Here is a 27095-nt window from a genome sequence, read left to right as displayed (position 1 = left end):
GAAGCGACTTAGCAGCAGCAGCAGCATATAATTTTAAAAAATTTCTGTTTTCCTCTAGTGAAACACAGCTAGCTAAAACTGCATTGAAAGGTGTGATGTGTTTTTGCTTTTCCTTTGTAATCATGTTCTGGGCTGCATCGGTTTAAAAAAATACTGGTGTTGCCTTTTTCTATAGAGTATGTAACTCAAATGTGAAAAATCTTCCCCATGGGATAACACTAAATTAAAATTATATAGTTCTATAAATATGGTATAGTCAGGACATTTTGCAGTACGTGCAGAATCTATAATACTGATATTTGCAAATACTGGAATTATAAAACACACAACAATAAAAACTTCATGACAATGACATTAGAAACAAAGGAATCTAAACATGTAGCCCAAAATTTTTCAAGTACTCACTTCTGTTTGTAAGTTAGGAAGATAATGGAAACAAAAGCCAGGTTCATATACAGCAAGAGCCCAAATCACTCAGTTCAGTTCAGTTCAGTCGCTCAGCCATGTCCGACTCTTTGCGACCCCATGAATCACAGCACACCAGGCCTCCCTGTCCATCCAACTCCTGGAGTTCACTCAAACTCACGTCCATCGAGTCTGTGATGCCATCCAGTCAGCTCATCCTCTGTCGTCCCCTTCTCCTCCTGCCCGCTATCCCCCCCAGCATCAGAGTCTTTTCCAATGAGTCAACTCTTTGCATCAGGTGGTCAAAGTATTGGAGTTTCAGCTTCAGGATCAGTCCTTCCAATGTACACCCAGGACTGATCTCCTTTAAGATGGACTGGTTGAATCTCCTTGCAGTGCAAGGGACTCTCAAGAGTCTTCTCCAACACCACAGTTCAAAAGCATCAATTCTTTGGCACTCAGCCTTCTGCACAGTCCAACTCTCACATCCATACATGACCACTGGAAAAACCATAGCCTGACTAGACGGACCTTTATTGGCAAAGTAATGTCTCTGCTTTTCAATATGCTATTTAGGTTGGTCATAACTTTCCTTCCAAGGAGTAAGTGTCTTTTAATTTCATGCTGCAATCACCATCTGCACTGATTTTGGAGCCCCAAAAAATAAAGTCTGACACTGTTTCCACTGTTTCCCCATCTATTTCCCATGAAGTGATGGGACCGGATGCCATGATCTTTGTTTTCTGAATGTTGAGCTTTAAGCCAACTTTTTCACTCTGCTCTTTCACTTTCATCAAGAGGCTTTTCAGTTCCTCTTCACTTTCTGCCATAAGGGTGGTGTCATCTGCATATCTGAGGTTATTGAGATTTCTCCCAGCAATCTTGATTCCAGCCTGTGCTTCTTCTACCCCAGCGTTTCTCATGATGTACTCTGCATATAAGTTAAATAAGCAGGGTGACAAGATACAGCCTTGATGTATTCCTTTTCCTATTTGGAACCAGTCTGTTGTTCCATGTCCAGTTCTAACTGTTGCTTCCTGATCTGCATATAGATTTCTCAAGAGGCAGGTCAGGTGGTCTGGTATTCCCATCTCTTTCAGAATTGTCCACAGTTTATTGTGATCCACACAATCAAAGGCTTTGGCATAGTCAGTAAAGCAGAGATAGATGTTTTTCTAGAACTCTCTTGCTTTTTCCATGATCCACTCAGCCAAGACTATTTTCCTGCTAGAACAAAATGAAAGCAACAAAATCCAAGTTCTGGAACTCTGATCAACCAACTTTTGTAAGTGCAGCTGGGATTATGTTGGCCACATGAATCCAGGTATTTAAAGACAATGTCAATGTGAAATTAAGATAAATAAATTGTAAGCACTAACAAAAGAAGAATAAGAGAAAGTGTATATTTAGGGATAATTTCTATTCTGTTATCACTAACTGGTAACTACTTTCTCACCAAGTTATCAGATTGACTCAGTGGAAAAGCCTCAATGTACTACCTGGATTCTTGCCAATTTTCTATTTTTATTTTGGGGCCAGTCTCATACCAAAAGAAAAAGTGTTAGTTTCCAGTGTTGAGAGAAGGACCTCTGAGAAGGAAATCAAATAAAAAATAATTGATTCATATTTCAGAATCATTTATCTTCATTGACAAACATATTAAAAATTTAAAAGCTCTATTCTTGTAAAGGCAATATTTCCACTGAATAAAATTAAAAAATATGGAATAAAATTCAAATAGGGTTTCCAAATTTCATGCATCATTTACCAAAATTTAAACAAAGTCACCTAACTTCCTTTAGAAAATATTCACTCTGTTAATGAGAACTCAGTTCAGTCAGTTCAATCACTCAGTTTTGTCTTACTCTGTGACCCCATGGACTGCAGCACCTCAGGCTTCCCTGTCCATCACCAACTCCCGGAGCTTGCTTAAACTCATGTCCACTGAGTCAGTGATGCCATCAAACCAACCATCTCATCCTCTATCATCCTCTTCTCCTCCTGCCTTCAATCTTTCCCAGCATATGAGAACTAAGTTTAGAATAATTATCTTATACAGAGAATAACAATCGATTTGATGTCTGTATTCAATGTGTAAAGTCACATCACATATAAGAGAATTCACACTACATATATGAGTAATCACACTACATATATAAAGTCATATTACATATATAAGAGTAATCTCACTACCCTTACCAAAGATTATGCTTTATGCATGTCTCAGATTGTCTATTCATGAAGTACTCCAAATAAAAACATCATCAGTATGTCTCACTACATTTCAGTTACCCAAATTTAGTAAGACGAATGGCTACAATCCCACAGAACAAGCTTTTATTTGTCATCTTCTATGTTAATGCCATATATTATAAACTTCATAAAAGACAAAGCTTTACAAAATAAGCCCTACCATACCATTCTAATCCAGCTTAAAAAAACAGAGATTTTATATATATATACATATTCATATTTATGTGAGTATATAAATATATCATAAATAATATATGATATTGAATTATAAGAAACTGCTATTTTGTACCTCCAAATGAATATTGATAACTTTATATGGTTTACCCTAATACACATTTACATTTATGAGTATAATGAAAATGGAAGCACAAATAAGTGAAGTGTGGAAATGTGTATGCTATGACTTTGGGTTTTTTAGAAATACTCATCTATGATATATATAGATACTTTATATATATATATATATTTATATTATAGATATATATATCTATATATATTTATATTATAGATATTTATATTTATATATAGATATATATAAATTTATATAAATTTATATATATTTATATATATTTATATCTATATAGACTTTTTATAGATATTTTATAGAAATACTCATCTTTAGATATATATACTTTAGATACTTCTTTAAGAATGAGTAGGATTTTAACAGAGGTGGAATGGGGGAAAGTACCGTATACGTAAGGCGCTTCAGTTGTTTCTGACGTTTTGCAACCCCATGGGCTGTAGCCCGCCAGGGTCTCTGTCCATGGGATTCTCCAGGCAAGAATACTGGAGTGGGTTGCCATTTCTCATCCAGGGTATCTTCCTGACTTAGGGACCAAGCCCACATTCCTTAGGACTCCAGCATTGGCAGGTGAGTTCTTAACCACTAGTGCCACCTGGAACCCACTCCAGTGTTCTTGCCTGGGGAGTCCCAGGGATGGAAGAGCCTGGTGGGCTGCCATCTATGGGGTCGCACAGAGTCAGACACAACTGATGTGACTTAGCAGCAGCAGCAGTGCCACCTGGGAAGCCCAAAGTACAGTATAAAGAAACACGATTTCACACAACACATATTTATTGAGCACCTACTACGCACCTAACAACAAGTTAAGCATGGAACTAGAAGAGCAAAAAAGATAGACATAACCTCTGAATTCATGGAGCTTACTCTTCAGCTCATAATGTTTAGACTGAAGAGGACAGAGAATTTGGGGAAGGAAAAGTGGTAACTGTCTATTTCAAATATCCAAAATTAGGAGTAGGCCAGGACGTGACCAGACTTATTTCCTAAAGTTCCATATAATATAAGTAGGACCATTAAGTCATGATAACAGAAATCTGACTACATTCACTTTAATATGACTTATTGTGAAGCATGCCAGTAATTCATTGAATTTACTCTCACTGAAATAAAGCTTCTATGATCCTAAGGCACAAAAATGTAGAATGTTTGGACTGATTTAACAAAATTATAAACAAATTCTACATAATGTCACGTCCTAGTCTGACATTAAGTTCTTTGATATTTTAAAAAATATTTACGTACTTATTTTAGTTTGCTGTGTCAGGTCTTAGCTGCGTCATGCAGGAGCTTTCCTTGTGGCACACAGACTCTCTAGTTGTGAGGCATGGGCTCAGTTGGAGCGTGGGCTTAGTTGCTCTGTGGCATGTGGGATCTTAGTTCTCCCACCAAGGACTGAACCCACATCCTCTGCATTGCCTGGCGGATTCTTAACCACTGGACCACCAGGGAAGTCCCTGTTCATGATATTTTAACAGAGATTCTGAGAAAAAGAGTTAAGCTACCAAATAATATGAGGTTAAAAAATGTTTTTCCACTTCAGAGCTTTACTGGGACTTCTACATGCAAAAATTCTTTATATTTTCTCCAAAAGGGGAATATGATCATCGCAGCATTTCCTAAATTATTTCACCGCAAAGCTTTTTGTTTATTTAATTTTTTCTCAAATAGCACTTACAAGACACTAGTGGTTTACTGAACACAGTTTAAGAGGAAAAACCAAACTGACCTAGTATACAGGGCATGTGGTGGGGGAGAAGCTATTAAAATAAGGCTATGAAGTTTGATTAGGAACAGACTGTACTAAAGCTTTTGAATACATGAGCAAGGAGGAAATGCTTTATCCATGGACAAAGGAAAGACATATATGTACAAAAATGAAATGAGATAAACACTTGGGCCTATTCTTTAGGCCTATAACTAGCTAGAGAATGGATTGCTGAGGAAAAAGGCTAACACTAAGAAGGTAGGAGGCTATTTAAATAATCTAAGATGTATATAATTAAAGACTCTACTAGGGGAGTAGCAGCAAGAATTAAGACCAGAAGGATGTTTTGGGGAGAATTCTGAGGAGGATTGAACTGTTTTTTAATGATCACTCTGGCTGCTGAAGTAAGGGGTGAAGTTGAGATTTCTGTTTTTGCTGATGGAATGCAAAAAAGAGGTAACTAAAATAAGAATGAAAAAGGAGAAAGAATTCTGCAGTTGTGCCACTCTTGTGGGATCTGAGTGAGCACAGTATATTTTTTGAAAGCTCTATTTTGAGTAAAGGTAATTCACTTAAATTTGTGCCCATGTGTAGTTACTCTTTATCAACGTCTTTTTTTTCCTGTTAAAAAAAGGGGCTCATCTTTTGCTCACCAACTGAAATTCTTTTTATTTTTTGCTATTTGGCCAAATGTTGAATACCTTCACAAATAAAAATAATCAAATCCTAAGCACCATCTTGATTACTAAAGAACCACAAAGGGCCACATATAAAAAACTTGACACAAACAAGAAGGGAGATGAAAAGCATGAAAGATAAATGTTTAGCTGACACTGAGAACCAGATTTTCTTTCCTGAGAAAATAGATAATTGTTTTACATAGATCTTTTTTTGTTTAACTTAGTTCTGTGTACAAAGTTGCAGAAGTATTCAGGGAAACACTGAGTACAGGGCCAAGAGCAAAAACTTTGGAATCAGAGAGATGTGATGTTGACTCATTGGAAAAGACTCTGATGCTGGGAGGGATTGGGGGCAGGAGGAGAAGGGAACAACAGGATGAGATGGCTGGATGGCATCACCGACTTGATGGACGTGAGTTTGAGTGAACTCCGGGAGTTGGTGATGGACAAGGAGGCCTGGTGTGCTGCAATTCATGGGGTTGCAAAGAGTTGGACATGACTGAGTGACTGAACTGAACTGAACTGAGTCCATATCAGGCCGAGAGGAGCAATCCCATGTCCAAGGAGTGGTGGCTGCCCAGGCGCAGGAGGGCCAAGAGGAGCTACTCCACGACAAGGTCAGGACGGGCAACCTCATCCAAGGTAAGGAGCAGCAGCATCGCTCTGCTGGAGCAGCCGTGAAGAGATATCCCACGTCCAAGGTAAGAGAAACCCAAGTAGGACGGTAGGTGTTGCGAGAGGGCATCAGAGGGCAGACACACTGAAACCACAATCCCAGAAAACTAGCCAAACTGATCACATGGACCACAGCCTTGTCCAACTCAATGAAACTAAGCCATGCTGTGTGGGGCCACCCAAGATGGATGGGTCATGGTGGAGAGGTCTGACAGAATGTGGTCCACTGGAGAAGGGAATGGCAAACCACTTTAGTATTCTTGCCTTGAGAACCCCATGAAAAGGCAAAATGATAGGATACTGAAAGAGGAACTCCCCAGGTCAGTAGGTGACCAATATGCTACTGGAGATCAGTAGAGAAAAAACTCCATAAATAATGAAGGGATGGAGCCAAGCAAAAACAATAACCAGTTATGGATGTGACTGGTGATAGAATCAAGGTCTGATGCTGTAAAGAGTAATATTGCATAGGAACCTGGAATGTTAGGTCCCTGAATCAAGACAAATTGGAGGTGGTCAAACAGGAGGTGGCAAGAGTGAATGTCGACATTCTAGGAATCAGCGAACTAAAATGGACTGGAATGGGTGGATTTAACTCAGATGACCATTATATCTACTACTGTGGGCAGGAATCTCTCAGAAGAAATGGTGTAGCCATCATGGTCAACAAAAGAGTCCAAAATGCAGTACTTGGATGCAGTCTCAAAAATGACAGAATGATCTCTGTTCATTTCCAAGGCAAACCATTTAGTATCATGGTGATCCAAGCCTATGCCCCAACCAGTAACACTGAAGAAGCTGAAGTTGAACGGTTCTATGAAGACCTACAAGAGCTTTTAGAACTAACACCCAAAAAACATGTCCTTTTCATTATAGGGGACTGGAATGCAAAAGTAGGAAGTCAAGAAACACCTGGAGTAACAGGCAAATTTGGCCTTGGAGTATGGAATGAAGCAGGGCAAAGGCTAATAGAGTTTTGCCAAGAGAATGCACTGGTCATAGCAAACACCTTCTTCCAACAACACAAGAGAAGACTCTACACATGGACATCACCAGATGGTCAACACCGAAATCAGATTTATTATATTCTTTCAGCCAAAGATGGAAAAGCTTTATATAGTCAGCCAAAAGAACCCTGGGAGCTGACTGTGGCTCAGATCATGAACTCCTTATTGCCAAATTCAGACTTAAATTGAAAAAAGTAGGGAAAACCACTAGATCATTCAGGTATGACCTAAATCAAATCCCTTATGATTATACAGTGGAAGTGAGAAATAGATTTACGGGACTAGATCTGATAGAGTGCCTGATGAACTATGGACAAAGGTTTGTGACACTGTACAGGAGACAGGAATCAAGACCATCCCCATGGGAAAGAAATGCAAAAAGCAAAATGGCTGTCTGAGGAGGCCTTACAAATAGCTGTGAAAAGAAGAGAAGCAAAAAGCAAAAGAGAAAAGGAAAGATACTCCCATTTGAATGTAGAGTTCCAAAGAATAGCAAGGAGAGATAAGAATGCCTTCCTCAGCGATCAATGCAAAGAAATAGAGGAAAACAACAGAATGGAAAAGACTAGAGATCTCTTCAAGAAAATTAGAGATACTAAGGGAACATTTCATGCAAAGATGGGCCCAATAAAGGACAGAAATGGTCTGGACCTAACAGAAGCAGAAGATATTAAGAAGAGGTGGCAAGAATACACAGAACTATACAAAAAAGATCTTCATGACCCAGATAATTACGATGGTGTGATCATTCACCTAGAGCCAGACATCCTGGAATGTGAAGTCAAGTGGGCCTTAGGAAGCATCACTACGAACAAAGTTAGTGGAGGTGATGGAATTCCAGTTGAGCTATTTCAAATCCTGAAAGATGATGCTGTGAAAGTGCTGCACTCAATATGCCAGCAAAATTGGAAAGCTCAGCATTGGCCACAGGACTGGAAAAGGTCAGTTTTCATTTCAATCCCAAAGAAAGGTAATGGCAAAGAACGCTCAAACTACCACACAATTCCACTCATCTCACATGCTAGTAAAGTAATGCTCAAAATTCTCCAAGCCAGGCTTCAGCAGTACATGAACCGTGAACTTCCAGATGTTCAAGCTGGTTTTAGAAAAGGCAGAGGAACCAGAGATCAAATTGCCAACATCTGCTGGATCATGGAAAAAGCAAGAGAGTTCCAGAAAAACATCTATTTCTGCTTTATTGACTATGCCAAAGCCTTTGACTGTGTGGATCACAATAAACTGTGGACAATTCTGAAAGAGATGGGAATACCAGACCACCTGACCTGAGAAATCTGTACGCAGGTTAGAAAGCAAAGTTAGAACTGGACATGGAACAACAGACTGGTTCCAAATAGGAAAAGGAGTACGTCAAGGCTGTATTTTGTCACCCTGCTTATTTAACTTCTATGCAGAGTACATCATGAGAAACGCTGGGCTGGAAGAAGCACAAGCTGGAATCAAGATTGCCAGGAGAAATATCAATAACCCCAGATATGCAGATGACACCACCCTTATGGCAGAAAGTGAAAAGGAAATGAAAAGCCTCTTGAAAGTGAAAGAGGAGAGTGAAAAAGTTTGCTTAAATCTCAACATTCAGAAAATGAAGATCATGGCATCTGGTCCCATCATCCCATGGGAAATAGATAGGGAAACTGTGGAAACAGTGTCAGACTTTATTTTCTGGGGCTCCAAAATCAGTGCAGATGGTGACTGCAGCCATGAAATTAAAAGATGCTTACTCCTTGGAAGGAAAGTTATGACCAACCTAGATAGCATATTAAAAAGCAGAGATATTATTTTGCCAACAAAGGTCTGTCTAGTCAAGGCTATGGTTTTTCCAGTGGTCATGTATGGATGTGAGAGTTGGACTGTGAAGAAGGCTGAGCGCCGAAGAATTGATGCTTTTGAACTGTGGTGTTGGAGAAGACTCTTGAGAGTCCCTTGGACTGCAAGGAGATCCAACCATTCCATCCTAAAGGAGACCAGTCCTGGGTCTTCATTGGAAGGACTGATGCTGAGGCTGAAACTCCAATACTTTGGCCACCTGATGCAAAGAGTTGACTCATTGGAAAAGACTCTGATGCCAGGAGGGATTGGGGGCAGGAGGAGAAGGTGACGACAGAGGATGAGATGGCTGGATGGCATCACCGACTCGATGCACATGAGTTTGGGTGAACTCTGGGAGTTGGTGATGGACAGGGAGGCCTGGCATGCTGCGATAATGGGGTTGCAAAGAGTTGGACACAACTGAGCGACTGAACTGAACTGAGTTCATGTCTTGACTGTCACCTCTTAGCTATTCAACTGGGCAAATTGGTTTCTTTATCCTGCTGAGCCTCAGTTTTCTCATGTGAAAAGGAGAATCACAAAGTTATATCATAAGATTACTGTGTTGAATAAAGACATAATTCACGGGATTCAGTATAAAGGCTGAAATTCTTTGCAATGCTGTCATGTTGGTCCTATTTATAATATTCTGCTAATGAGAGAATAATTACAGATGAAGTGGGAAAACCTAGGGCTTACTAAAATGTCAAACTAATGGAGGTTTTCTAAACTCCCTTGTTTCTTCATAGAGGTGAAATGTTTGCGTCCAATGGTGAATCTTAGGTACCATGGAAACAAGGGTTGAAAAGGTTTCAAGTAAATAAAAACCAAGCAGACAAGCCTGATCTTTTCACAAAAATGTAACCATAAAATTCTGAGCAGATGAAGATTTCTTTGGAATTCTGAAGGAACATGGATGCTTATACTATATTATCAAGAGCTTCTCAACACTCAAAATTTCTAAATCACCTAATACATGCTGCTTTCCACTTTTCTGTTTTTTATATTATGTATTTGCAAGAAATGAAATGCGATTTAAATGATGGAAAAGCAAACAGTAACAGTAATGAATGATCTTTAATCAGTGCATTTTATTGTCTATGGAATAGCTTTGTTCAATGAATATATATAACCATTTACTTAATATTTTAGAGCAATTCTGTATATTTAATATCCTCATAATTTAAAAGAAAGAATTTTAGTTGGAGAGAAACTTTTTTTTTTTTTTTTAGTTTTTCAATTAAAATGTACCTCTGGTGGAGATCTTACTGAATATAGTTGGCTTTTCTTGGTTATAAGGCAATATATCTGATTTCCAAGGTATCTGGTTTCAGGTATCATTTATTCTAAGATAGCTATTGCTGTTGTGGAGTCACTAAGTAGTGTCCAATTCTTTTGCAACTCCATGGACTGTAGCCCATCAGGCTTCTCTGTCCATGGGATTCTCCAGGCAGGAATAGTGGAGTGGGTTTCTATTTCCTTCTCCAGGGTATCTTCCTGACCCAGAGACCAAACCCACGTCTCCTTCCTTGGCAGGCAGGTTCTTTACCACTGAGCTACCAGGGAAGCCATTCTAAGGAGGAGATACCTACAAAAAACAAACTTGTTTGCAATGATTTCTCTCTGTCCTGCCATCTGAGAATCAGTTTGATTTTTAAAAGGCCTAGAAAATTTCTCTGATATCTAATATATTTCAAGACAATGTATTGTTACATTAATTCTATGTATTCTAATATTCATTAATTCAATGTATTCTAATATTAATAATCACTAAGGCCCATAACAAAACAATACTCGAACTGTATTAAATAAAAAGCTGGGCACCAAAGTCGCAGATGAAACTAACTTCAGAGGAAAACCCCTCAAGTTTGAACCATGTAATTCAATTTCATTCACAATGTTCTGAAAGAGCAAAGAGATGAAAAATAAAGAGCTCTAATATAAGGAGCACTACAAATCTCTCTACTCCCAGTAGCGTATAGGTTGCAGATTTATAATAATAGGCAAAGAGCTGCAATAAAGCAGTTTGGCCTTTTAAATTCAGATTTCATTATCTATCATGAAGATAATACATTCAGAGGATTGAATGAAAATCAAACAATAAAAAAAATCTCTTACTGCCCCAAATTCTGAGCTGTCAACTACTTGTCTGTTTCTCCAGAAAATCCCTAGCACAGACAAATACATGTGCATCCTCTTTTTACATAATAAAGACATATATTGCATGCAATATTGTATATTTTGATTTTCACTTCAAATTTTATCTGATAGAATTTTCTACCACTTCACATGTGTACAATTCTCCTTGTTTTACAAAGCAATGCAGTATTCCATCCTACAGATGAACTGCCCTTGATATACTAACCTCAACAAGGGTACAAAGGACAACTTTGCATACAAGCCTTTGTGCTCATCAGGAATTTTATTTTTAGATAGTTTCTAAATTTGTAGTTACTGAGTAAAAGGGTATATACATTTAGATGTTGACAGATATTTTTAAATTGGTCTTCTAAAAGATTATGCCAATTTGCAACCTCATCAACAAAGTATGAAATATCCCGATCCCACTCAGTTATCAACACTGTACTCTAATAATTGTTCTGATCTTGACAACATTTTCTTAGATGTGCCTTTACCACTTACATTTCTTTTCCTATATCTCCATCTTTAAACTCAGCTCAATTTTATTGGTATACATATCATTCCCTTAAAAATAGTTTAAGAGCTGCTGCTGCTAAGTTGCTTCAGTTGTGTCTAACTCTGTGCGACCCCATAGACGGCAGCACGCCAGGCTCCCCTGTCCCTGGGATTCTCCAGGCAAGAACACTGGAGTGGGTTGCTATTTCCTTCTCCAATGCATGAAAGTGAAAAGTGAAATTGAAGTCGCTCAGTCATGTCCTACTCTTAGCAACCCCATGGACTGCAGACCACCAGGGTCCTCTGTCCATGGGATTTTCCAGGCAAGAGTACTCAAGTGGGGTGCCATTGCCTTCTCCGATTTTAAGAGCTAGTAGTATATTAATTAAATTAACCCTTTGATTAGTATATATTGCTTCCTTGGTTTTTGTGGTTTTCTTGCTTTATATAAATTTAATAATGCTTTATTTTTTCTAAAATAATGGTTTCTTATAAGGCTTCTGGATTTTGTCTTCATTAGACAAGCTTTGATCACCACTGAAACCAAACAACCAATAAATAAATTGCTAGAATTTACTCCTAGTGATGATGGTGATGACTGCAATGATGATGTTAACCCTAACATCTAGAATTTATTTTATTCTAAAGAATGAGCTAGAACTCAAGCTGTATTTATTTATTTACTTACTTATTTATATTTTACTTTTCCAACTTCTTACCTTGTGCATTTAGAAATTACCACCATCACAGTATAAAATGCCTTAGAAGTTTATTTTCTGATTTCTATTTTGTGTCCATTAATCTGTGTGTCTTATTCTCTGCTAAGATCAAACTTCTTTAGCCTTATGACACAGTTAAAAAGAGCTGATATCTCTTTATTGTGCTACTATTTCAGAATTTTTCCAGCTATTTTTACAAATTATTTTTCACACAATGCTATGACTTTATGGATTCATTTATAAATAGCAAACATTTAAAACTATTGTCTTTTTATCTAGGAACAAGACATGTCTTTCCACTTGATTCAAGGCATTGTATTATTATTTTTTTTGTCTCTGAGTGGATTTTAAACTCTTTCTAAAATTCTCCAAATTTTTGATAGTTTTGTATCTACATTTTGCATTGTTATTGTAAATGATATATTTTAGTTCAATATAATTTGAACTGACTGTGCTTAGAAAAGTTGATGGGTTATGTATATCTTTTATCAGCCACTTTTCTATATTTTTTTAATAGTTTTCAATTTTTCCTTTGAAACTGCATAAGTTTTCCAGATCTACAAAATCATATTTGTCCAAATGATCATTTTCAACTATTTAGTTATTTATCTTATCTAATTGCATTGGCTAGTATGTTAAGAACAACACCAAATGACCGCCCAGGGGTCTCAATGGTGAAGAATTCACCTACCAAGCAGGGGAAGCAAGAGACTTGGCCTTGATCCTTGAACGGGGAAGATCCTCTGGAAGAGGAAATGGCAACCCACTCCAGTATTCTTGCCTTGGAAATCCCACGGACAGATGAACTTGGCGAGCTACAGTCCATGCGGTCACAGAGAGCAGGACACAACCGAGCATGCACACATAAATTATGTTAAGAACAACATCAGAAGATACTAGTCTCTGTGGGTCTCTCTTTTTCCTGTATTTAAAGGTGACACATTCTCCTGGATGCTAGCTATCCTGTATAGTTTTGGATGAAAAGGAAAACCAACAAAAAAGCATTCCATTCCAAATATGAATACTGTGCAAGTATTAAGGCTGCCAAATCTTTCCTCGGCTCTAACCTATCCCATCCTGAATTTGAATGAAAACATATCATATATTTTCATTTATAGTTGCTTTAAGATGTATTTTTAATCATTGGTATAGGCAATATTAATTAATTTTCTGTGGAGATAAAAATATGCTTTATGAAATGGAACTGTCTTTTAAAAAAATACACATAAACACATATACAACCAAGAGAGCATGAGGCTGCTAGACGTGTTCAGTATCAGAGCAATTTGTTTTTATTTATAATCTTCCTATAAAAGCATATTCATTAATCTAGTAAAGACAAGCCTAAGTATGTTTATGACTCTCATTTTAGTTTTGTAATTTTATTTCTTTTTCCTCTTACTATTAAAATGTGTGTGTTTGAAATCTTTACAAATAAATGGGCTGAAACAAATAAAACTCAATTCACTTGAGATTTTGAAGACATCTGGTGGAGCTATTTACTGAGTAATTAGACCAAGAGGTGTAATAGACCAATTCCCTGAAGGAAAAGACTAGATAGCTGGATACCCAGTTATTTCTACAGTCATCAGCTTGCATGCAGTGAGCATACTGACTCACAAACTGACAATTATGTGGAGCTGCCACCTAATTTTCTAAGACCATTTGTGTTATATAAGTATATGTCTCACAAGCTTTTTCTTGTTTTTAGAGATGCCTCTTCTCAGGCTTCTCACGGTCTACGTTCAATCATCTAGTATCTCTTAATTGTTAGAAACACTGAACGAAGATTTCCTTCAAATGCTGGTCACTGCTTGCCCCTCATTAACCAACCTTTGGATACAAACACGAATTAATTACAACTGAATTTTGAAAACATGTATTCATTCTGTTACATAGAGATATTTGTGAAGGGAAATGAAGATATTTAAATACTTCCACTTTTATCATATTTGTCACAATTTAGTTTGGAAATACTGATCGACAAAGTCTTAATTATTAAAATGCATGTCTTAATATTATTTAAAAAATCACAAATCTGGAAGGGATGTGAAAATTCAGATTGTTATTCTCCCTACTGGAGAGCAAAAACTCTTGAACCACTGTAGAAATATACGTATTTCCTTAGTTTGAAATAACTCTAGGGGTTCCCACAACTCTCTTAAGTTACCTATGGTGGAATAAGAAATTTCTATCAAGAAAGTTACCTTTATAGCCAATATAAATCCTACAGTTTATTAAGATCTACTCCATCCTCTCTTTGGCTTTTAGTATTTTGCTATTAAGAATGATATTTACAAAGCAATAAAGTCAGGATTTTTAACAATGTGAGAAGCAAATATACTCTAATCAAGATCTACCCAGATGGGGGCTACACTCACCACTTTTCTCTATGGAACCCACAATATCACTTTTCTCAGTCACTCTGAATTTAACTTCAGCGAAGACTTAGGTAATTAGGATTCATCTTCAGGTGTCAGTTAAAGATACAAATATATTGAATCTACAGTGTTTACAAATTGTTTAAAAATATATAAGGGAAACTATGCATGGGAATTAACACTTGACAATCATGTAAACAAGTGGGGCTGCTGCTGCTGCTAAGGCGCTCCAGTTGTGTCCAACTCTGTGCGACCCTATGGGCAGCAGCCCACCAGGCTCCTCTGTCCACGGGATTCTCCAGGCAAGAATACTGGAGTGGGTTGGTAAACAAGTACAATTTATCCTTAATTGAAAACGTTCCTCAATTCCAGGATATTTAGGCCTGACACCAGACTTGAAAACACAAGTGAAATTCAAAGGCATTTTTCACAAAGTTATTTACTTACCATAATTCAATCTATTCACTCTCATTATTTATCTTCTTAAGTATAAAGTAAAAGTGAAAGTCACTCAATTGTGTCTGACTCTTTGTGACCCCATGGACTGTAGGCCACAGGTTTCTCCGTCTATGGAATTCTCCAGGCCAGAATACTGAAGTGGGTAGCCATTCCAATCTCCAGGATATCTTCCCAAACCAAGGATCGAACACAGGGCTCCCGCATTGCAGGCAGATTCTTTACCATCTGGACCATCAAGGAGGCCCTCTTAAGTATAAACCATACCTTAATTCTATGGGGTTCAACAGGAACCAAGTCAAGATTTATTCATCACATGCTCCTTTGCAATACAGGGAATGATATTACCAAATCTTAACCAAATGGCCTTAAAATTTTTTACCAAAGGATAATCATTGCACTTTCAATTTCAATAACTGAAGGAACGATATGACAACACATCAAAGTAGTAAGTGAATCCTAAACAGCAGCGCAAATGCAATGGAAAACTCACCGGAAGTTTCATCTACTCTCTCATCTACGATGTGGTCCTTCTGATGGACCCATTCACTATTGCACTTGAAGTAGATCTGGGTGGCAGGGCTGGCTTTACAGTACAGGTTCACAGGCTTATTCTTCACAATATAAGCTTCTTCAGGCTCAATAAGGAAATGTGGCAGAGGTTCAGGTGGGTCAGATGGAAAGGTTTCTGGGAGTTCATGAAAAAAGTCCTCATCTGGCAAAACAAGAAAATGAAAAATGTTTAGAACTTTGTAGCCATTTGCCTTTCACTTGCTCTTTGTTCAAAAATACTAAAACCGTAGGCAATCATTAGTCATATCCATTTCACCTGCCTTCTTTAATCAAGGTATACAGAAGGCTTGCATGTACTCCAAGAGGCATCACACCTGATGTTTAGGAATCATTTTCTAGGAACTTGCAATCAGCTGTGTCTAGCTTGAGTTGAACAGTATAGGAACGTCAACCCTTCAACTGGGCATGTGCTAGTGTCCACTGGATGACATTTTGACATCTAAGGGCTGAAAACTCCACCCTCAGATCCTGCTAAGCGCCTTGATTTTTGAATAAACAAAGGTCTGAGCCGAGTTCCACCTGTGTAGAACAATTAACTGCACCTTTTTCCAGTCCCCTATCCCCGAGCTCCCCAGGCTCCCCATGCCTTAGACAACCCTGCTTCTTTATTCTTTATTTCATAGCTACCTCTAGATGGCGCTAGTGGTAAAGAACCCGCCTGCCAATGCAGATGCTGGAGACAAAGGTTTGATCCTCGGGTCAGAAAGATCCCCTGGAGAGGGGCATGACAACCCGCTCCAGTATTCTTGCCTGGGAAATCCCAAGGACAGAAGAGCCTGGTGGGCTACAGTCCATACGGTCGCAAAGAGTTGGACACAACTGAAGCAATGTAGCATGCACACATAAATACTCTGAACCCTTGCCTTTGGACAGGTGGTTTTGAGACTTGCTCCTTGATATCTTTACTTAGCTGCCCTTTTTCCTGAAACCCTAGGCAGCTCTGAGTTTTGGCTTGCTGTATATTGGGCAAAACAAACCTGGCTTGATAACAATAATGATTCATAAATCATCTAGTTAAGTAATTTGAGTGCCTGCTATTAAACAGGCAATATGTTAGGTCTAGTGACTAGTTGTTTAACTAAGGATTTAGATGATTATTTTTATTTTTACACATGACAAAACACAGTATCTAGGGTGATAATTATCTTTCCCTGAGAACATAGGTAATAAATTGCAGAACTGGGATCAATCCAGCTTTGTTTCCCTCACAAACTGTGATCTTCCCAACATAGCACTATCCCTCCCACTACAGAGTGTTACCCTTGAGAGCTGACAAAACCAAGAGCAACTTCATAAGAAAAACTTATTTGAAAAGTATAAGGCTCTTGTGTGTGTGTGTGTGTGTGTGTGTGTGTGTGTGTGTGTGTGTGTATTCAGTCGCTAAGTTGTACACCACTCCTTATGAGCCCATAGACTGTAGCCAAGCTCCTCTGTCCATGGGATTATCCAGGCAAGAATACTGGACTGGGTTGCCATTGCCTCCTTCAGGGGATCCTCCCAATCCAGGGATCAAACCCATGTCTCCTGTGTTGGCAGGTAGATTCTTTTCCACTTGAGCCACCTGGCTATTAGGTAAGCCTTGAATCCTATGCAAGGAGCTTAGAAGAAATACTAGAAATATGAGTTAAAGATCTTTAAGTTCAGATTCAAGTCTGTCATTATTTTCAAAAGATGCCACTTCATGATATATTCATTCACTTAACCAAAAATATTTATTGGATTAATTATTAATTTATAATTATTAATTATTATTGACTCAGAATTATTCTCAATACTGGAAATATACATGATAACATCAAGTCAACCAATAGTATTAATATTAATAGTTTTGGAGTAAAACCTAGAGTTTAGAAATGCTGTTTAGTCTTATTTGGAAACTGCATCTCAAATACCAGAGTTATATGATTAGTCATGCTTATTCTCATTCAGTTCAGTTCAGTTCAGTTCAGTCACTCAGTCGTGTCCGACTCTTTGCGACCCCATGAATCGCAGCACGCCAGGCCTCCCTGTCCATCACCAACTCCCGGAGTTCACTCAGACTCGCGTCCATCGAGTCAGTGATGCCATCCAGCCATCTCATCCTCGGTCGTCCCCTTCTCCTCCTGCCCCCAATCCCTCCCAGCATCAGAGTCTTTTCCAATGAGTCAACTCTTTGCATCAGGTGGCCAAAGTACTGGAGTTTCAGCTTCAGCATCATTCCTTCCAAAGAAATCCCAGGGCTGAACTCCTTCAGAATGGACTGGTTGGATCTCCTTGCAGTCCAAGGGACTCTCAAGAGTCTTCTCCAACACCAATTCTCATTAGAATATTAATAATATTAGAGTATTAACATGAAGAACAAAAGCCTCATTTTTTTATACACTGAAATTTGTCAAACATATTGCTCCTACCTTGCTGCTCCAGTACCGCTGAATAAACAAAACCCCAAGACCATTACAGATACTTACACAACTTGAGGTATATTTTCCTTTAACTTGATTTCCAAATAAAAAACAGAAACTAATAAAAGTGCCCTTAGAAACCCTATTATTATACTTCACAAAAGACAAAGGAATCTAATGCACTACATTTCAGTTAGGCCTGATAATTTTCTTCTTATGAAGGATAGTGGAGAACAAAACTATTATTAACTTCTTACGTTGACTAAGCACCCTGCGCTAATATGTAAGTTTAAACTCTGAGGCCAAAATTAAAAGTTTTTACAAGTTCTTTAAAAGCATGTATTGCCGTTGTTCAGTCGCTAGGTCATGTTCCACTCTTTACAACCCCATGAACTGCAGTGTGCCAGGCTTCCCTGTCCTTCACTATCTTCCTAGGTTTGCTCAAAAAAAAAAAAAAAAAAAAGCACATATATTCAGCAGCAAATATTGATTATGGTGTTGGTAGTTAAACACTGATTACTAAGACATTATCTTGGAAGTCATTTCATGGCTTATTCAGTTGTTTCCCTGTTTGGGGAGACAGCCATTGGGAAAGGGGACATTTGTCCACTAAGAAACTTGGCCTGGGACTTTTCCATCTAGGTCATGTGATCGCAGTCAATTAGTAATGACATCTAGTCTCTACTAATTTGTTCTGCAGTCAAAACTGGCTCTACCTGCATCACAGACAAAACTAGCTTTCAAAACCACTCCACAATTATAAACGACTGACCCTGCAATGGAAACGATGTTTCCCGTCTCTAACTTGATTTCTCATTTACTTCCTTAATATACTTTCTTCTGACAGGGCATCATTTCTGGACTTTCAATTGTTGGACATCAAGGACCCAAACTGTCAGCTTACTACAGAATAACCTCATTTCCATCAACTTCAGCTTCTGTAGTCAATGTGCAAGAACACTCAAGAGTACCTAAATAAACAGTTCAGAAAGGCAAAGGAACACGGCACTGAGGTATTGACAGATGCATCAGTGTGAAGCTGATGTCTTGAAGGCCTTATTCCATTTTTTGTTGTTTTTCTCTTCTGAAGCACTTACTGATACATGTAATGACGGACCGTGCTGATAATCAATAAAGTGCCACAAAATATAAGACTCAAATTCTGTAAAATGTTACTGTTGTTTTCAATTATTACTCACAAAGGCAGAGGGTAACTCAATTTTTTAACTATTTGTGTATATTTATACATACAACATGAGTATGTATTCCATAACAATATATTTATTCAAGTAAGCAAAATGTAAAAAAGCCTTCTTTTCAGTCATTGTTTTAGAAGATGAGACTTGCTCCTTTAGAAGGAATGATGATTGTAAGATATCAGGTGATTATATACCACCTTACCTTATTCAGTAATGTAGCGAAAGTAGTTACATGTTTACATCCTACAGAAAGATAGAAAAGGACTAAAAATTAATTACCCTGCCTAGCCAATACATATACCTCTTCATTCTTCACTTCATCTCTGACTTCAGCCAAGTTCAAATGTGGATAAAATGATATGAGATGCTTTAGTCATTTCAAAAAAAAATTCATCTGATTATTTTGTTGCAAACCACTGGGAACCTTAATGGACTAGTCCAAGAAAAAGTCACACATATTCTCTCAAGGCAAACAGGGCTCTGTTAAGTGTGGGGAAAAACAGTAATGATTTGATGCACTTAGAAAATGTATGAACAAACTAATATTGAATTTCCTTAATTTTGAATTTTAAAACATAGATGGTCACTATAATGAAAGAAAAATAATTCTATGAGTTTGAGGCTTCATAAATTATTAATTTTTCAAGGTGTCTGTTAAATAGCAATATCTAACTTATTAAGAAATTATTTCTATCATTTAAAATGTTTTCATCATAACTCCAGTGTTTTTTAATACATCATTCTAGTCTATGTATGAACCCCATTCTTAAATTTAATCTAGAGAGATGCCTTAACCAATCACAGCATATTAGTTTATTAATATTTCTTGTGCTACAGATACAGTATATTTAAGTCCATGCCCTAGATTAATTCACATCAAGCAATATGTACATCACTTCTAGTACTTAATTTGGGTGTAGAAGAATGACATTTATAAAGGTAATTTTTAAGACCTTGAGTCAGTAAGATATACATAGTGAAATAGATAATACAAAGTGCAACTGTACTGATTATCAGTGGGCTTGCTGTTGAGAAACCCTTTCTTTGATCATTTACAACAGATGGCCTGGGTACCATGCCCAACTGTGGAAAATGGCCCAGAAAACAGCTCTCCCACCATTAGGTTAAGCATGCTAAGAGAAAACTGTCTTTGCTCTAGACAAAAAATGGTAAGTGTCAGCATTGATTTCTAGATATAGTAGTATTACATAAATTGCCTTTTAATGAAATTTTATCTTCTATTTTTGCTAGAGTAATTTAAAAAAAAATCAAACAAGCAAGTCAATTCCCTTCAATCAAGATGCATAAAGAAAAATGGTTGAGTATTTAAATATCCCGTATGGTTACACCTATATGTATTTAACAAGGAAAAAGTGATCATCTCCAAATACCATGTGCAATAAGGAAAAAAATATCATCTGCAAGTGTTCACCTACAAATACCTCTTCATGAACATTTAGCTCTTCGCACTATAAATTTGCCTCTCACATATGCAGAAATCTACTTTCCAATTTTGGCACCCAGAGTTATCCAACTATTCCCAATTTTCAAAGCCAGAAATATATAACAAATTCTTAACTCTAGTATGAAAGTTTTTTGAAAACAGGGTCTACTGTTGTTTTTGTTTTTATTTTCCATAAGTCTAGTATAGCATCAGGCACTTATAGAAGGTCAACAAAATGCTCACACTAATGTGACTTTTGAGCATTCATAACAGATCCACAAAGTATTTTAGAGTTTACAGTGCCTCAAATTCATTTACAAATATAAGGTGTCATAAAAATAGTAAAATCTACAGACTGGACTGGCTATCAAATTTGTGTGGCCCAGTGCAAAATGACAATTTGGGGATCCTTTGTATAAAAATGTATTAAGAATTCTGAGACGCTTAGAGCAGGGTATTAAACAAAGCATAGGTGCTGTGTGACAGCACAGGTCACATACTGTGAAGGTGGCCCTGTCTATAAACATCGTTTAGTTGAGGGTTTCACATCATGTGAAGTCTGAGAACTGAAATTAGATACTACTTAGTGGATATCCACTTTAGAACTTATCTGGTATTTCCCAGCTTCTTACAGTGATCAGATTTTTTTCTAGAAGAAAACATGGCTTTTCAGACTGAGAAACTCAGGTGCCAATCAATTCTCTAAGCAAGTGTGTCTGCAGTGGTGTTCAAGGGAAAGTGTGTGATTGTATCTGTTACTGGCTTTCCCTTTGATGTACTCCAGTGCCCATCCAAAGGCCTGATCCAAAACAAATAAAGTTCCTGCCACACCAAGGTTAACATTTTTAGGGCACTAGAGGTACGTGAGAATAATAAACAAGGTTTGAGATTCTACCTTGAACTGGTAGGTTGTTTACTGAGATCATTTCCTAGCATGCAATTCATTTTACTGCACAAATAAGCCAGCTTTTTGATAGTAGTATTAAGGTCATGCTGCAAAAGTTGAAGCTATAAAAGAACAATTTGATTTTTCTGCCAGCTAGAGCAGTGAGTGTATCCTCTTACCACTTTATTTCTTAATATAAATATCCAAAGAGCCTCCTGAAGTCCTCAGGGAGATAATGGGAACTCGATTTGTGAATAGCAACTTCAGACTGTGAAGCTATTTCTGACAATGCACTACAGTTATCTTAAGTCATTATATATAAAGGCACATTCCAGATGCTGAAACTGTCCACATTACGCTATTTGGTCAAATTGACTTAATTAAATAGCTAAACAGTTTTTCTGCATGTGGTTCATTCAAATTAACAAAGAAAAATTTCCAAATTTGGTTTTATTCTGTTTGTTGAGTTCAGTATTAACTTAAAGATATACTGCCTTTTTGATTCAGATTTAACATGATTTTTCATTTTACCCTCCCTAACACATGACATAATTTTCCACTTTCTACCATTATTCAACAATGATAGTAACACTTTCATTTCAATATCAGGTAAATCTCAGTATTCCTTTTCTGTTATCTCATATAGCCTTTTGTTTTTTCATTTATATACAAGAAGAGAAAGCTTTGCACCATGTACTATTTTTATAGACTTTCATTCCACCTAATTTTTGACAGGAAAATATTATGCTATGAACATCAATCTAGGAAGCTTTAGGTTTCTGGTTTTATTGCTATATATCAAGCTTTAATTTTCATGAACTTAGTATGTAAGTTTCTATATTTCTAAATCATAAGACTTAAGTTATTATGCTTATATCATAAAATATAGGACTATTATCTCTTTGTCTGAGACCTGGAGCATAGTCTTTGAAATGGAATTTACTTCCAAATGATTCAAGAGCAATTTAAAATGAATGACTACAAAGCTAATTTTATCTGCATTTGGCTGCCCATCCATCAGAGAAATAATTCATGATATATTACAACAAAGGCAACTGGAATTAACTATTTGAATGAGACTTGGGCTTATTTTTAGTATTTTGATTAAAATATCCTTTGAAAGACAAAGACTATGGCTTATATTACAAGTAACATATTAATGGGGTCATCATTTACATTTAAGTAGTGGAATATATAATGCCTTAAATGTATTGGACAATTTGAAAGTACTGCATGATTTCTAACTCTAAAAGAAAAAAACTTTTTTTCTACGTTTAAGGAAATAATTTCCAAATAATCCCCATACATTATTAATAGTGACATGAAGTCAGCATGCTATTTGACATGCACTTAGCTGTGAAAGAGAGGCACCTCCTTCTGCTCCAGTATAAGCCTTTATTATTTCTGACTTTTGCCAACATAAAATCACAAGTGTTTTCCTGCCTACAGTCTCTACTTTGCCATGTGTTCCATACACCATGCTCTTAGAAAAGTTTGCTTCCTTCCTCAAATAATTTAATCAATGCAATGTAAAGCATGATGGTAAGTTTCTTTTCGCTTATCACATTAACTAAAATATACTGAATGATTGATGAGGTTTTGAGGAAATGTGTATTTGCACATACTGGCTATAGTGTAAATTGGTATCACAGTAGAAAGTATTTGAAAATACAAATACAAATTAAATCTATGTATATACCCAAATAGGTTATCCCACTTCTTGGAATCCCTGTTTCAGACATAATGGCATCAAAATATAAATGTATACAAAGATGTTCACTGCAGCATTGTCTATTTAAACAAATAAATGATACACGGCAACAAAATGCAGCTGAAATTAACTATTTAAATGAGTTTGAGAACAACTTAACAACAAACTAAGGAATGATCAGATAATTATTAATGATATATCCATCCAGGAGAACACTATTTTATCAATAAAAATGAGGCAAATTGGTATGTATTAAATTAGAAGAGTATCCATTATTCACTAGGCAAATAAAACAAGGTTTCAGCCAATCTGTATAGAGTGATGCAACTTTTGTTAAAGACAGAAAAGAAGGAATGAAAGGAGAGAGGGCAGAAAGAGCGGTGTGTGTGTGTGTGTGTGTGTGTGTGTGTGTGTGTGTAGATGGCTGCATCAATAAATCACGAGAAAAAGTGTAAGGCAAAGTCTAGAAGCCAAAGCCTAAAAATATTAACAGTAAATACTTCTTGGGGAGAAGAATCAGAGAGCTTTGGGGGGAATTTTTTCCCTCTATTTGGAGTGGATTTTTCACATCCTAGATTATGGAGGATTTCTATTTTTTAATGTGTTTTTGAGTTTGTATTTAAATTAAGAAAAGGGGAAATTAGATAATTCCACATGCAACCTACAGCTTCTGCCTAGAATAATCAGTATCAGTTTCTTCACTAAATTAAACCTTCCCAAATCAATGCTACTGACTCCATAAAGCCTTATGTGATGTCTCCACTAACACCTGTGTTCAAAGATCACATTACTTGTAGCTATACACCATTTATTTCATTCTGACTAGTTATATCTCATTTTTCTCTTATAGTCCATTGTCCCAATTTCTTCATCTGTGTGACCTCTGACTTTAAGATAGTACACTATATTTCTCAAAATTTGCTTAAAAATATTTGTGGATTATCTTCTATATGCTAGGGCTGTCCTAGCTGTTATAGCCAAGCTGCACTTTATCTCTCAATGAAATCTTTTTTCTTCTAAAGTGAGATAGTGAAATAAAAGATACTAAGTTTATGATAATCTGAATTTATAATAAAAATTGGCCAATTAGTCTGGTTATGTAAATAACATGTTTATAATTCATTAATATTTGACTTTCACTTTAGTGTGCTTATTAATTTTAGGATGTCAGAAAGGTTTGCTAACACAATTAGAAACTTAATGGGCTTCCCTGGTGGTTCAGATGGCAAAGAATCCTCCTGCAATGCAGGAGGCCCAAGTTTGATCCCTGGGTTGGGAAGATCCCCTGGAGAGGGTAATGGCTACCCACTCCAGTATTCTGGCCTGGAGAATTCCATGGACAGAAAAGCCTGGCGGGCTACAGACCCTGGGTTACAAAGAGCTGGACACGACAGTGAGACTAACACACAACAACACGTAGAGATTTATATAGTGAATTAAGAAAAAGTCCTACCCCTCCCCCCCATGATAAGTTCTTCTGTGTTCTTACTCTCCATTAATGGTTAGAATTATAAATCCTATACTATTATTCTGAACTTCAGGAATCTAATGAATAAAGCAAGATCACTCAGAAAAATATTATAGAAACCAAACAATTATCAATAGATAAATAAGACAACATAAATCTTAAGTTAATCCTTAAATTTTAATTTAACTAAAAGAATGACTTATAGTTTAAAAGAATCCAATAAAGATTTGAATATTTAACATTATATTCATATAGCATATATTTATTTCATTCCTGTTAAACTCTTTTGTGACGGTCAGTTTTACAAGTCAAGATGCCAAGAATACACTTTCCAATTATTAAATCAAACGCTAATCTAGGTGTTGCTGTGAAGATATTTTCTGGATGTGATTAAGCCCAAAATTAGCTTCCTTGAGTAAGAGAAATTATCCTAGAGAAAAAGTATGTGCTTGATTCCATCCATTGAGAGCCTAATAAGCAGCCCTAAGACTTCCCTAGCAACACCTAGGTTACTACTTGATTGAATAAGGGGACTGTAGCCTAGCCAGGCTGACACACAAAGCTGGCCATTACACTTCCCACAACTTTATCACCTCATTTCATAACTCCTACTCATTCTTCAGGTATCAAACACCCCTTCTTTGGAAGGCCACTCTGCTTCAAATATTGGACATAAACCCCTGGTATCACCTATCACCATCCATTGCTCTCTACTCTTCTTGTGTATAGTTCTTCCTCACTAGAAGGCAAGTTCAAGGGTTAGGAAGAGTTTTTATCTTACTCATTTCCACATTACTGACATGTAGTCCAGTGCCTGGCAAGAACTTCAGCTTTTTTTTCCCTTCCCATTTGAACTGTTCCTAAAGAAGTTATATAAGATAGAAATATATAGAAATTACATGAGAAGAAATCCTTGCACAAAATATAACAGAAGTATACATATTTGAAAGGTGGTTCTTTAGTGTTTATAAGTACACATCCAGTTCCTGTATAAAAAAATTATATCTATCCTCTAAGCAACTGTAAATATCATATATCATGAGGTGTGCATAGCTTTGGATTAAATACATCCCCTCACTAATCAAAGTTGAATTTACAACATTTTGTGAGTGGGAAATAACATGCTACATCTGATTACAGTCTCTCTGCAACTCCTTGGCCTCATTTGACACTGGACTTCATTGCACCGCTCCCTCCTCTCTGAAACTTCGTCCTCTCTGGGGGACTGTGCATTAGCACTGGATTGCTTCCCATCCTACCTCTGTGACCTTTCTCTTCATTCTTTCCTGCTTGAATACAGAGAGATACTTTCCAAGGTTCCCTCCTTTAGTCTCTCCCTTGGGCATCTCATCCACAACTCTGGCTACAATTATCAGATCATGTCACACATACAACCTTCTGCTCCACCCGCTCTGCTTCTTAAAACCCTTCAATGCCTTTGCATTAACTGAGAATGAAATCAGATTCTTTAGCAAGGCTGACAAGGACCCGCCTGATCTAACTGCTGCCAGTCTCTATGTCTCCTTTCCAAGCCTCCTGTCCTTTCCTTGTCATGCTCGAGAAAAGCAGACTGGTATTTATATCTCTGAACACACCAAACTCAGTCCCACTTGAGGTCATTTGCACTTGCTCTTCATTTCTCTAGGAAAGATCTTTTACCTCCTTCTTGCCACTTAGGATTCAGCTCAAAATGCCTTCTGGTCAAAGATGGATTCTTGACTACCCAATCTCTATTTGATTTTTTTTTTAATTGTTACCAAGTCCAAGCTGTACAAAAAAGATCTTCATGACCCAGATAATCATGATGATGTGATCACGAATCTAGAGCCAGACATCTTGGAAAGTGAAGTCAAGTGGGTCTTAGAAAGCATCACTATGAACAAAGCTAGTAGAGGTGATGGAATTCCAGTTGAGCTATTTCAAATCCTGAAAGATAATGCTGTGAAAGTGCTGCACTCAATATGCCAACAAATTTGGAAAACTCAGCAGTGGCCACAGGACTGGGAAAGGTCAGTTTTCATTCCAATCCCAAAGAAAGGCAATGCAAAAAGAATGCTCAAACTACCGCACAATTGCACTCATCTCACATGCTAGTAAAGTAATGCTCAAAATTCTCCAAGCAAGACTTCAGCAATACGTGAACCGTGAACTCCCTGATGTTCAAGATGGTTTTAGAAAAGGCAGAGGAACCAGAGATCAAATTGCCAACATCCGCTGGATCATGGAAAAAGCAAGAGAGTTCCAGAAAAATATATATTTCTGCTTTATTGACTATACCAAAGCCTTTGACTGTGTGGATCACAATAAACTGTGGACAATTCTGAAAGAGATGGGAATACCAGACCACCTGACCTGCCTCTAGAGAAATCTGTATGCAGGTC

General features: G+C 37.2%; 1 protein-coding gene across 1 annotated transcript in view; it reads right to left on the bottom strand.

Moving 5' to 3' along the window:
- Positions 1 to 27095, bottom strand: part of UNC5C (unc-5 netrin receptor C) — a 424516-nt gene that overhangs the window by 171723 nt on the left and 225698 nt on the right. The window contains exon 2 of the mRNA XM_052641639.1: positions 15546 to 15767. Within this exon, the coding sequence (XP_052497599.1) occupies positions 15546 to 15767 (222 nt within the window). The remainder of the gene's footprint in view (positions 1 to 15545; positions 15768 to 27095) is intronic.

This window comes from Budorcas taxicolor, chromosome 6 (assembly GCF_023091745.1).
Source record: "Budorcas taxicolor isolate Tak-1 chromosome 6, Takin1.1, whole genome shotgun sequence".
Classification (NCBI taxonomy): Eukaryota; Metazoa; Chordata; class Mammalia; order Artiodactyla; family Bovidae; genus Budorcas; species Budorcas taxicolor.
The sequence above is the reverse complement of the archived record's forward strand: the minus strand, read 5'-3'. Positions and strand labels throughout refer to the sequence as shown.